At 38.9% G+C, this 14,265-nt stretch overlaps 1 protein-coding gene across 2 annotated transcripts; it reads left to right on the top strand.

Annotated features, from left to right (window-relative positions):
- Positions 1 to 168: 168 nt before the first annotated feature.
- On the top strand, positions 169 to 5,544 carry LOC113753253 (ankyrin repeat-containing protein ITN1-like). Of its 2 annotated transcripts, none has more exons than XM_027297354.1 (3): positions 169 to 749; positions 1,601 to 2,130; positions 4,927 to 5,544. In XM_027297354.1, the coding sequence occupies exons 1-3, from the start codon at positions 209 to 211 to the stop codon at positions 5,278 to 5,280; spliced, it is 1,425 nt and encodes a 474-aa protein (XP_027153155.1). In that variant the 5' UTR covers positions 169 to 208; the 3' UTR covers positions 5,281 to 5,544. The 2 variants fall into 2 exon arrangements, with proteins under 2 accessions (XP_027153155.1, XP_027153156.1); XM_027297355.1 differs by lacking the exon at positions 4,927 to 5,544 and adding an exon at positions 2,256 to 2,716.
- The last annotated feature ends 8,721 nt before the right edge of the window (positions 5,545 to 14,265 follow it).

Below are 14,265 nucleotides of genomic sequence, written 5' to 3'. Positions count from 1 at the left end.
CAGTCCTGATTACTGCTTCGATTATGGCTTCATTCTCAATTATCTAGTCAGTGGGATATATAAATTGCAGAATATCCATTTTCACAGCATTAATCATCAGGTTGGCATTTTTCATTGCACCTGAGCGGTTAAGACTTTAGTGCGTAGCGGCTGCAAGAAAATGGATCCCGAATTATATGCAGCTGCACAGTCAGGTAATTGGGTTGTAATGAAAAGATTTTCAGACTACTTCTACTCTCAGCATACTCCAGTAAAAGACACAGTCCTTCACGTATTAGCCGAGTCTTGTGACTCTGCAAATGTAGTCCAACTTATCCTTGCTGGGCATGGCCGTTTGCTTATGAAATTGAACAAACGGGGCGAGACTGCACTTCATTTGGCAGCAAGAAATGGGCATTTGGGAATCGTTCGAGCACTAATTGACTATGCAAAATCGGAAGCAGGACACTGGTTCCCCCCATGTTCTGACAGGCGCAAGAGGATGCTAAGGATGGCTAGTGTGGCTGGAAATACAGCTTTACACGAGGCAGTTTGGAACAACTTCTATGACATCGCCAAATTGTTAGTTCAAGAAGATCCTGAGTTTCGTTATCCCCACAATTATGCTCTGGAGACACCTCTGTATGTGGCAGTTGAGAAGGGACGCCATAATATTATGGTTCTAATTTTGGAGTCTTGCAAGACACCATCTTATCTTGGCCCCGGATACAAAACTGCCTTGCATGCTGCCTCAATTTTGAATTCGCCAGGTGACTTCATAAATAAGAAATTTTTATATTAACATTATCTACACAACCAAAAAGAAAGGGACAAACCTGAGCTCCTGTTCCTTCTTTTTTTCTTTTTTTCCATATTTTGATACAGGGGAATTAATTTTTTACCTTGTACGAAATTTCGATTTTGATGGCACAAGCGATTAATGCATTAAAAGGGATTTATGGAAAATTAATCTGATAAAATACCATTTAATAATGGGTAAATTACTTATTAACCCTCTATAATTTTATATAATGCAGATGATCTCCTAAGGTTTTAAAATAGCCACATAACCCCTTTGTGATTTTATGTAAAGTGAAAATTGAATGGAATGCATAATTAGTTATAGCGTTTATACCAAATGCATTTTCAAATCGTGTCTAATAAAATTTTAATACCTATGTAACCTCCTTATGATTTGTATAAATATCCACTTTATCTCATGTGATTTTTGCATTTATCTGCATAATCTCCCTATACTTTTATACAAGGTGGTTAAACTCTTGTTTAATTTAGCATTTAAGTAAGGTAGTAATGATATTTCAACTAACGAAATTATGGAAGCTATTTTCCATCAAGTTTTCACTTTACATAAAACTATAGGGGTGAAGTGGACATTTTGAAATGTTAGGGGGTTATCTGGCAATAGATGAAATCACAGGGAGGTTATATATAATTTTCCCTTCAATAATGTTTTCTGTATTGTTTGTACATATTTATCCATTAACCATAATACTTGTTTAATTTACACAGTATATGTAAGTTGTTGTAGTGTAATTGATCTTAATGGTCTAGTGAATAACAATATCTTCACATGTTGTACTAAAACATTAGCTACTTACAGAATCAATGAAGCTGATTTTGGAAAAGCTGCCTAATCTTATAAAGAACGTCGATATATTTGGGTGGACTGCACTTCATTATGCTGCCAAATTCAATCATCAGGAAATTGCAAGACTATTGCTGTCTGCTGACAGGTCTACTGCCTATGTTGCTGCCAAGACTGATGGCTTCAAGACTGCTCTACATATTGCGGTAATTAATGGACATGTAGTTTTGGTGCAAGATATTTTATCCCATTGCCCAGATTGTTGGGTTCAGATTACGGGTAAAAGTCGGAATATCCTTCATCTAGCTATAAAGCATGAAAAAGGAGAAGTCTTGGAGTTTGTTTTGCAAAATTCCTGGGCTTCTAAGCTCATTAACCAAAACGATAATGAAGGAAACACTCCTCTCCACCTGTATGTTGCTACCAAAAACTTGGATGGGAATTGCCTTGTGAATCATCCTTTTGTGGATGTCAATTCTTTTGACAATTCCAACTCCACGCCTCTAGACAGGATAGTACGGGATGATCAACTTTCAGAAAGACAGGTATAAGATGTGTTTTTTCCCCCTCCCCTTTGCGTGATCATAGTGATCATAGTGATCTATTACCTGACTTGATGTGGATTAATTGCGGGATTCTACTCATTTTTAGTATTTTGTATTTATTTCAGGGAGTAGAACGAAAATATGATAACAAGTACCAATTTAACAAGATAAGAGCCCAAATAACAGAGCTTATCCCAGGGGCATTATTGGCAAAGGAAGACTTTTGCCCATTTTGATAATTTCAAAAAAAGAGAGCATGGCAGAGGCTTCTATTTTACTGGGGGGCTGGAGCGCCGCACAAGTCTTCTGCTTCCTCTCCGGAAGGGGAGCCGCCGCACAACAGAGAGAGGCAGGAGATTAGGCATTAGATAAAAAAACTAGATTTTGCAGAGGCAGAGCACTACTTCTTGGAGTATTCTAGCTTAGCTTTGTTGACTTTTCCTTGTGGGCTCAAGTAGCTTTTCCTACTTAGCATGTCAGACGAATTGAGACATTGAATGATCTTTTGTAGCTTTGTTATCTTTTCACACATTCGGACAAATTGAATTCACCTAATTACCGAGACAATGGCCGCAGCTACTGCTTCGATTTCCTGTGAGTCTCGTTCATCAAAGATGAACTAAACCCGCTTTTCTAGTCAAGGGACAACGGATGCTTTGGATCGCCTAAAATTGTGAGATCGATTTAATTTTATCTTTTCTTTTTATTTATTGGTATTCGCATATTCCTTGATTGCTATGCTTATAGTTATTTAATTAATTGATTGTCTTGGATCCGGATAATTAGTTGATTGGGTAATCTATTGTCAATTAGGGCATTAAATCCGTAATTGTTTAATTACTCTAAAATAGTGACAACTGGCATGATTGAATTTGTGTCGAGGGAATACGCGGGCTAACCTAAAATAACCCTGGTAGTGTGTTATTTGGTTAGAATAGGGCTCCTCTAATACGTAAGGCAATTGGGGAATTAAATCTTATGGGCGTACCTAAGATCATTTCTCAATTAGAGCAGTGATTAACGGACGTACCTTAATCACCGACACAGTAAGGAGGGGTTGACTGCCATCGCTTGTTTGGTAGTTATAACCTATTTATTGATAAATAATTGGAGTTGGCTTTGCATCGATGATCAATTAGGTAAACCATTGCTGAAGTTATTCCTTGGCTAGATCCTTAATTATCACTCATTTGATTTTAGTAAATTATTATTTAATTTCTAGTTGGCTATTTTATTTTTTATTATTTTACTTTTAGTTGAATTGTCACCCCTGATATAAAAACACCCCCTTGTCACTGTGAACTTGAAAAGAAATAATTAATCCCAGTCCATGTGGATTCGACCCTGCTCACCGCTATCTACTGAAAGTACTTTTAGTTTGAGTAGGTTTTTCTTACCTAAGATTATTTCCTAATTAGAGTAGTGATTAACGGGCGTACCTTAATCACCGACATAGTAAGGAGGGGTTGACTGTCATCGCTTGTTTGGTAGTTATAACCTATTTATTAGTGAATAATTGGAACTGCCTTTGCATCGATGATCAATTAGGTGAACCATTGCTGCAGTTACTTCTTGGCTAGATCTTTAATTAATATTACCTTGATTTTAGTGAGTTGCCATTTGACTTTTAGTTGCATACTTTATTTTATTTTTAATTGTTTCCTTGTTTTAATTGATTTAGGCTTTTAATTATTGTTATTCTAAGTTCAGTGAATTGTGGTTCAATTACTAGTTAGTTATTTGTTTTTATTCTCTTGTTTGAATTTATTTGATCGTCGTCGTTCCTACAAAATCACCCCCCTGTGTTACCTTGGATTTCTTAAGAGACAAATATATCCAATCCCTGTGGATACGACCCTATTTGCCCTGTCTACAAATTCATAATTATTTGTGAGAAAAATAACCACTCCATTCGGGTATATCGGATCAAGCAAACTCTTCGGGAACAGGGTGAATCAAGTAACCCATCGCACACCTAGAGTCCCTGCTCCAGTACTTGGAATTGGGTTTTGGTCATTTTAACTGGCAATTAGGTTTAATTTTATTATTGCACAGGCTTCGACACCCTGTCAGATTCCAATTCTGTTACCTTTCTCTACATATTAGTCGAGCATCAACTTGCAAAAGTTTGATACTTTTCTTTATACCTTACCTCAGAATCATCTCAGTTTAGTCTTGATCGCTGCTTCCGTATGGTTTCACTTTGATTACACAGTGAAAGCATTACTCTTAACTTTGATAGGATTGTCTAAAGATTACTTCAGCATCAATCTGCATAAATTTAATACTTTTCTTTAGATGTTAGATCAGCATCATTTCAGTTCAGTCCTGATTACTGCTTCGATATATCTTCACTTTAATTATTAGATGGTCAGCGTGATATGTAATTGCGGAATACATATTCTTAAACCATTTTATTTGCTTACACATTACTTGAGCATCAATCTGCATAAATTTAGGACTTTTCTTTACATTTTAATTCAACATCATCTCAGTTTTTCAAAAAGCGTTATGCTAACTTTAATAGGTTTGCCTACACATGACTTCAGCATCAATCAATACAAATTTAATGCTTTTCTGTTCATCTCAGTTCAGTCCTGATTACTCTTTCGACATGGCTTCATCCTCAAGTCACGATTGGGTCACTCTCTCGGTTAGAAAGTGGCTATATATAGCGGGAACTGCAAGACAAAGGAGACGTCGGCATGTTACACATGTAACTGATTGGAAGAGTACGCCAAGACTCGCTTCAAATTGCAATCAGTGACCTCGTTGTTACAATTTTGTTTTTGACAGATTTTAATCAAGGATGAGTTGGAGCAAGCAGGTGGCACTCGAGGGTATCGAAATGTTGCTACCGTAAAGAAGAACTTACGAGCATCTAGTCCTGATGAAGTAAAAAAAGTCGAAAAACTGGCTGCGAATTTTTCGATTGTGGCTACGCTGATCGCAACAGTCACTTTTGCAGCTGGTTTTACAATTCCAGGTGGGTACTACAGCGACGGTCCGCACAAAGGCATGGCAGTTCTAGGCAAGAAAGCAGCTTTTATTACATTTGTTATTTCAGATTCCTTGGCAATGTTTGCCTCCATAGATGCAGTGCTTGGACTTATCAGGCTCTTTCAGACAAAAAATTACCGGCTTAAGTAGGTTATTGTCCGGACGACTCGGGAACGAATTTTTGGGGCTCTGATGTTAATGATGATAGCATTTCTTACTGGCTTGTAACGCAGTGCTACCAAATTTGGCTGTCATGATCGTGCAGTTTGCCCTCGCTGCTTGGCTTGGCGGTTTCATATGCTTCACCTTTTTGCGAAAATACGAGGGCAGGAAATGTACCTATACAACTAGATTTAAGCATAGCGAAGCCGACTATAGCTTATTCTACCCTCTAGGTCTATACATGAGATGGCATCAGGATTTGACCAAAGTCAAGGACTAGTTGTGTTATAATTCAATGGTAACTTAATAAAAAAAAATATGTGATGTTTTCTTTTTGTATATATAAATAGACTGCATTTTAGGGGTTGAAAAAATAAGGGTATGGCTGGTCGGATAGAATCTAGTTTCATTATAGACTTGTAGTGTTCGATTGCAAAACTAATAAAAAGTCCAGGTTGTGAGGTGCAGAAATTTAGTAGGTAACGTCCCCTTCTCATAAAGTCTTTTTTTTTTTTTTTTTTAAGCACCTTCTCGTAAAGTTTTGACTTACCCAAAAAGAAAGAAAAAATGGTGCGCCCCCATGGGGATCCTAATTCATCTTTGGGTCTAATCCCCAGCTACATGTTCGAAAACTTGTGGAGCCCCTCGTTTCCCCGTTATTCATTGCAGTAGTGTTTTTTGCAATTTGAATCAGAATGGCAGTCTAAATTTAATCCTTTCGACTTGGAATCTAAAAGATTGGCTAGAAGAACTGCTACATAATTTAGATTATATCCAGATTAACAAAAAAATGAAGAAAATACAAGTGGAGGAACTTTTGTATTTTTGCAGTGGAACCTTAAAAAAAAATTGCGTTTGTAGGGGGCTTTTATTTGTATTGCAAGGAACAAAGAAAAAAGCACAAAGGTATTGGAGGAGTTGGTTTTTCAAAAAATCAATAAATTAATTGATGAGCACTAGAGGTGGCAATTTGTCCCCAGTCCCAATGGGTTACCCATGCCCAAAAGGACTTTGGGCGGGATGGGTATTGTAATTTGATATTGGATTTAAAATGGAATGCATCCCAATTGTATCAATTATTTGATGGGAAATGTTGGGAAATACTTGGGTACCCTTTTTTTCCAAGCCACGAAGGACTCTTGATATTTTACTACCCTTAATCCACAGGAAACCACAAAAGCCGGCAACTCTTATGGTTCCTGAGGAGACTAATAAACCTACCCAAAATCCCCCCCAACCCCGATGTGGGATAACAACCTATGCAGGAGACCTGCTGCTAAGTTCAAAGGTGACCCAATCTACCCGAAAATACTTGGGTACCCATTGGGCCCAAATATCTTCCCAAAAAATTTCATTTATCCAAAAACTCATCTTTGATTTTTTTTTTTTTTTGGTAAAAATCTGATTTTTTTTTCACTTCCATTTTCTTTCTTTTCCTTTCTTCACTTTCCTACAAAAGAAAACCAGTTAAGTAAAATTGATTTCATTTAAACAACTTTAAAAAAATAAAGATAATAATAAAAATAAAATAAATTGATAAAATGTTGGTGTCTACAAGAATCAATGTTTTACTAACAACTGTTGGCACCCTTTATGTTGATTTTATGCTAATTGTTGAACTATCTATATAGATATATGTAACCCTGTTATCAATTTTTAATCAACTTCTTCGTTTCTATGCTAGCTTTATTCAGCATTTAATGTGAATTTCTTTTTTATCAAAATTTGAAAATTTTAAGAATGTCAGTAAGAATGAATTTGGTGTTAAAAAATCTTGTTTCTAGTCCTTGTGTCAGACAACATTATGGGTAAGGTTGGAATATGGCTGTATAGCTATCTTTTTCTTTATTTGTTAATCCAATTTTTGGTTTAATCCAAGGAGAAGATATGTTCATTTTTATCAAAATGTTATGTCTTTTAAAAGGAAAATTTGCCAAATTGGTCCCTAACATTTACCAAAAACACTTTTTTAGTCCTTTACATATAAAATCAGCCAAAATGGTCCTTCACATTTAAATTGTGAGCCAATGTGGTCCTATTGCTCGTTTTTGCTCATTTCTCCGGCTAAAAATAGCACACCTCTCTCACGTAGTCATATTTTTAGGGGCAAAACCGAAAACACATTTCATTACCTGTTAAAAGTAAAAAGTGTGGACAACCACCAAAATACACATTTCACCTTTGGCCCTCAAAGTTTCAAGAAACCTGAATTGCATCCCCGAATGGTGGCGAAAATTATTTTGTAATTCTCCTGTATAAGTGATGTGCTTGATGAATCCATAGATCTAGTTCTTGTTTACTTATATCCGAAAGTCCTAACCTTTCCATTCTAAGTGAGAGTCTAACAAGTCCAGGACATTTGTGCAACATCGATCCCACGAATCCAATTTGGGCCTTAGCTGGAACCCTAAGCCTCAGCTCCTCCGCCGCCCGCCAAAGCCGCTTACTCGTGTCCCTCCATCCTTTGCAAACCCTGGCCGTCGACAACAGTGTTGGAGGCGGGAGCCTCCTCAACACCTCCCACAGACAACTCATCGGCAGCTTCCCGGACCCGGCAAGATCCGATTCGGGGCTCCAGCTCGAGAAGCTCCTCCTCGTCCTCCTGGTGCTCTTCCTCATCCTCTCCCTCGTCTTGCGAGTCCCTCGCATCAATATCATCGTCGAAGGAGAGAGCTTGCCGGAGGTTGGAGAAATGCTGGCGATGAGGAGGGGGAGGGGAAGGACGGACAGTGGAGAGAGGAGAAGGGATAGCGAGGGAGGAGGCGGCTGAGTCAGTTGAGGGCGTGGCGGTGGGATGCAATTTAGGGTTTCTTGAAACTTTGAGGGCCAAAGGTGAAATGTGTATTTTGGTGGTTGTCCACACCTTTTACTTTTAACAGGTAATGAAATGTGTTTTCGGTTTTGCCCCTAAAAATATGACCACGTGAGAGAGGCGTGCTATTTTTAGCCGGAGAAATGAGCAAAAACGAGCAATAGGACCACATTGGCTCACAATTTAAATGTGAAAGACCATTTTGGCTGATTTTGACAATTTGACAAATTTCCCCTTTTAAAAGTAACTGTTGATCGTTCTAGAGTGTAAATGAATTCAGAAAAATATAAATTCACAATAAGATTAAAAGAAATTTAATAAATAAAAATATTAAAGTTATATAAAAAATAAAAAAGAATTAAAGGGAAAAAATAAAGAAAATAGATTTGGGTATTGGGCGGGATCAATCTAAACCCATCCCAAAGTGATTCCGTCCAAGTTAGTCCCAAAACACATATGGGTAAGGTTAATCCCAAACTCATATGATTCGGTTCCATTTCGAATCCAGGCAAATCCCGCCCATCCCGCCTATTTTGCCACCTCTAATGAGCACTACAAAAGGGAAGTATTCAAGGATTCGACACCTCACAAGTTGAGTTTTATCCAATTCAAATCGGTTTTGAAATTCTCACATCTGGTGTAAATTAGCATAAATTTGATGCAAAACTTGAATTTGTAATTTAAACAAATTTGTACAAAAATCTTGATTACACCCAAATTATATTAATTTGCACTTGATGTGGTTAGATTCACACAACCAATTTGAATTAGAACTGATAAAAGGCCCCAAATCCAGTGTCCAGGAACCACGACTACCACAATAGATTTAGATGAGGATGTCGTCGGAATTCTCAACTCACAAATTGGGTCACAGGAAATGTTGATGCAGCTGCAAGAGATAAGCATTTCGTACCAAAAAAATAAAAAAATAAAAAATAAAAGACGAGGCATTCACATTAGGAAGGACAAAGGGGCCATTGTCGGGCAGACACAATTAGGACTCAGACCCAATTCAGAGTTTTTAATCCATAAAAACTCTGAATGGAAATTTTATAAGAGTAAGGCCTCATGGAGGCTCCAAATGTGGTTGGATCCAAATGTGGAGTACCCTTCTATCACAACTTCAAATTTGTCTTTGTGCCCAAAGGCCATGAAGTATCAATCATTGGGGATGACCTGGGGGAACAAGGAAGAAGTGTAAAATTTGAAAATGGAGAGGAGACGGGGAAATTTATTAGTTAACTGATATACCATCATGAACACCAGAGGCCATGAAGTATCAATAATTGGAGACAATCTCATTAGTTCCCGTCTCCCCGAAACAAGGAAGAAGTGTAAAATTTTAAAAATGGAGAGGAGACGGGAGAATTTATTAGTCAACTTACATACCATCATGAACAATGATTAAGGTACAATAACACATTGTGGACGAACTTGAGGAACATTGGCTTTTCCATCCATACATAGGTTATTGCCTTTTTATTACCAAATAAGTTTGTGATCACATTGATGGAAGTTTGACAATTTCATTCACAACACATTTTAGGTAACATCGGTATCAACAACTTGACAATTCTCTAAACTCACGTTCAAAATTTGGAACTCCCATAAAAAAGTAATTGACTATCACCTATAAGTATGTGAACTGATGGAGGATTTCATTAGTGGCACCAACACCGTTGCAGTAACATTTCTTTCTCTTTATCTCAAGATGAAAAAATGTTATAGATGAGTTGATGAATGAATAACATAAACTCCTTTTTCAACCTTCAATATAGTTTTGATATTCTTGTTTATGCTCCAAAAAACCAACAAAAGGTGTTAGATTTGTTCTCTCTCTCTGGTGGTTTTTTTTTTTTTGTTTGGAGGGGGGGGGGGGGGGAGGGGACTGGTTAGGGTTGGATCAAAATAAAGAAGGGTGTCAGAGATATGATGAAATATCAAGTGCGATGTTTTCAAATGTTGGAATATACTAAGAGCCGTTTGGTTAAAATTTCATAATCACTATTGCTATTGGTATGATAAATTAGGGGCACAGCAATAGATTTGATAAAATCCCATAAAATATTTGTTAACTTTTGATAGGGTACAATTTGTTAGTAATTTTATTATTAATTTCCCCTTTTATCCCTGATAAATATTGTGTTAATTGCTGATATTTACTCATATTTGGTATGTGGACTTAATTTCAGGAATAATGCAGAAAACTACCAAAAGGAGGGATTTTATGGAAAATATGGAGACTTCTAAGGGCTTCAATGCTTGGGCCCTTGAATTGGTGGGGACCACAAGCTAGTGGAAGGCATCTAGTCATTTGGACTCTAAAAAGAAAGCTACGGAAGGAGACTTGGGGCAAGAAGTACTTGGAAGGCTTTGTCCACATGTGTGGGGACCACGTAGAGAGCCTTTAGTTATCTTTCTTTTGTGGCTTAAATAGGGATAACGTAGAGTAGCAGAGGGATATCTCTAGTTTAGTCTTTTAGTTTAGTTTTAGTGTTCCCTTCTTCTGACTGGCCTCTGACACACGCCAGGTGTTCGACAAAATTCCCCAACGGGAAAAACACATTTTATTCTTTGCTTCTTAATAGAAAACGCTATGCTTTTGCAATCCATTAATTCGTGTGATGATTTAATTATGCGGCGTGGCTAAGTCTTCCATCTAGTCAAGGGTCAACTCGACGGCGCAGTCCCGAAAATCTGTGAGATCTAATTAGTTTTCACGCGTTCCTATATCTATTAATATTTGCATGTTGTCTGATTTAATTTTCATGGGATTATTTTATTAATTGGATGTCAAGGGCCCGATGTTCAATGTGATTCATTAATCTCGTGCCAATTTAGTCAATTAAATCCGTAATTGTTTGATTGATTAATATTAGTGGCAACTGGTGTGTTTACACATTAGGGGAACGTGCAATCTAGTTTAAATAACCCTCGTAGCGTGTTATTGATTAGGGCTAGGTTTTTCTGGTTATTAAGGCAATTGGAAAATTAATTCCTACGGTCGTACCTAGGAGTACTTTTCTGGTTAGGGGTGATTAATGGTCGTACCTTGGTCACCTATAAATTAAGGAAAAATTGGTCATTAGATTTCATCGATGGCTATAACTAGCCTATTAATAAATTAAGTGAACCTCTCTTGCATCAATGATCGGATAAATGGACTGTGCCTGAGTAGTTGTAACCTTGGCTAGAATTTATTTATTCCTGATTAAATTCCTGCTATATTTGCGCTAGTGATTTATTCATTTTTAATTAAGTTGTTTAATTATTTTTAGTTTCATTCCAGTGAAATTCCCCCTTATTAATTGGACTTTAAAAGAGACAGATACCTCCAGTCCCTGAGGAGACGACCCTACTTGCCACTGTCTACTGTTTAGTAATTTTTGTCAACTAATTAATTCTGGTATATCGGGTTAAGCAAACTCTTCGGGAACAGGGTGAATCAAGTAACCCATTGCACACCTAGAGTCCCTGCTCCAGTACCTAGGATTAATTATTGACTGCTTTTAGTGGTAGCTAGGTCCTATATTTTATCATTATTATTGCACAGGCTGACGACCTGCCAATTTTTGGCGCCGTTGCCGGGGACTGGCGTTATTATTTGTTTCTTTATTAAGTTCATTTTCGCTCTAATTTTCTGGTATTTTTCTAGTGTATGTCGCGATCTTCTCGTACAGGTAATTTGGTTTTTGACCCTGAGGTAGAGAAGACTGCGCGTAGGACAAGAAAAGAGACCAGACAGCTCCGAGAGGAGCACTCCAGTGCTACATCTCAGAGACCTGAGTCGGAAGTTGAACCAACAGATTCATTTGGTGATACTTCGAGTGACTCAGAGCAAGAGGAAATCACCATGGCTAATGCACGAACATTAAGGGAGTTGGCTGCTCCTAATTTAAATCAGCAGCCTTTGTGCATTACTTTCCCGAGTTTGAGTGAAAACACTTCATTCGAGTTAAAATCTGGACTGATTTCTCTTTTACCCTCTTTTCATGGTTTACCAGGTGAGGAGCCGTATAAGCATCTGCAGGAATTTGATGTCGTATGCAATAGCATGAAGCCCCCGGGCATTACAGAAGAGCAGATAAAAATGAGGGCATTCCCCTTTTCTTTGAAGGATTCTGCAAAGGACTGGCTGTACTACCTGCCACCAGGTAGCATCACCACATGGGACCAACTGAAGAAGAAATTTTTGGATAAATATTTCCCTGCGTCCAGGGCTGCAAGCCTAAGAAAAGAAATCTGCGGGATCAAGCAACATCCAGGGGAGTCACTCTACGAGTATTGGGAACGGTTCAAGAATTTGTTGCACAAGTGTCCCCAGCACCAGATAAGTGAGCAGTTGCTCATTCAGTATTTTTATGAGGGGCTCCTATTCAGAGATAGGAGCATAATTGATGCTGCAAGTGGAGGGGCACTGGTGAACAAAACCCCTCAGGAAGCACGGGAGCTAATAGAGGGGATGGCAGAAAATTCACAACAATTTGGTACGAGAGAGGATGTCCCAATACGCAAGGTGAACGAGATAGAGACACCATCGGTCCAGCAGCAGCTAACTGAGTTGACCTCGTTTGTGAGGCAAATGGCTGTAGAGAGAGCAACTCAGGCCAGGGTGTGCGGGATTTGCACGGGTATGGGACACTCTGCAGACATGTGCCCAATGCTTCAGGAAGAGACTGCAGAACAGGTGAACATGGCTGGCCACGCGCCCGCGCCAAGAAGAGCCTATGACCCGTACTCGAATACGTACAATCCCGGCTGGAAGGACCACCCGAATCTCAGTTATGGAGGAAATAGGCAGCCCAACTATGCACCGAACAGGCAGTCTAATTTCGTGCCAAATAAGCCACCAGGGTACCAGCAGCAGTACCAACCCCGACCACCTCCGGCCCCAAGCTCTGGTACATCTTTGGAAGAGATGATGAAACAAGTGATGACAACCATGGCGCAAAATCAGCAAAGGACGGAGGCAACCATTATGCAATATCAGCAAAGGACGGACTCCGAAATGCAGGACATGAGGAATCAGATAAGTCAGATGGCCACAACAATCAACCGTTTGGATTCCCAGAACCAAGGTAAATTGCCGTCTCAGCCTGAGTTGAACCCAAAGAATGTGAGCGCCATGACCTTGCGGAGTGGCAAGGAGGTTCAAGGACCTGACCCGGTAATTCCAAAGGACAAGGACGAGAATCAAATTGAAAAAGAGCTGGAAGAGGAGGGCGGTGATAATAAAAATTCAAAGGTAATCCCTGACCCACTCATGCCAGTTAGATCCACCCCACCTCCCTTCCCAAGCAGATTGGAGAAACCAAGGAAGCAGGACAAGGAGAAAGAGGTCCTAGAGATCTTTCGCAAAGTGGAGATCAACATTCCTCTTCTGGATGCGATTAAGCAGGTCCCCAGATACGCAAAATTTTTAAGGGACCTGTGTGTCAACCGAAGGCGATTGAAGGGGGATGAGAGAGTGGTGGTGGGAGAAAATGTGTCAGCAATTCTGCAACGAAAGCTTCCTCCGAAATGCGGAGACCCAGGTATGTTCACTATTCCATGTAGAATAGGCAATATCTTGATTGGAAAGGCTATGTTGGATTTAGGAGCCTCAATTAATGTGATGCCCAAGTCTATATATGCTTCATTGAGCTTAGGTCCCTTAAAAGAGACTGGGATAATAATCCAACTAGCTGACCGAACTAATGCATACCCTGACGGGTTGATTGAGGATGTTTTGGTGAAAATTAATGAATTGGTTTTCCCTGCTGATTTTTACGTGCTTGATATGGACGATGAACACTCTCACGACCCATCACCTTTACTGCTAGGTAGACCCTTCTTGAGCACAGCTCGAACTAAAATAGATGTTAATAAGGGCACTCTATCTATGGAATTTGATGGTGAGGTTGTTCATTTTAATATTTTCGAGTCAATGAAATATCCTTCAGAATCACATGTTGGCTCTGTTTTCTCTATAAATGCTATTGATTCTGCTGTACGTGAAGTCTTTGAAGTTGAAGGCAGGGATGAGTTGGAAGTTGCCTTGACCAGGCACTTCGAGTCAGAGATGACCACTGAGATAGAGTTGAGTGAAGAGCTCAAATGTGTGATTGGAGCGTTGCAGACGTTGCCAACCACAAGGATAAGGTATGACCTCGCACCCGTTT

The sequence above is a fragment of the Coffea eugenioides genome, chromosome 11 (assembly GCF_003713205.1).
Source record: "Coffea eugenioides isolate CCC68of chromosome 11, Ceug_1.0, whole genome shotgun sequence".
Lineage (NCBI taxonomy): Eukaryota > Viridiplantae > Streptophyta > Magnoliopsida > Gentianales > Rubiaceae > Coffea > Coffea eugenioides.
The sequence above is the reverse complement of the archived record's forward strand: the minus strand, read 5'-3'. Positions and strand labels throughout refer to the sequence as shown.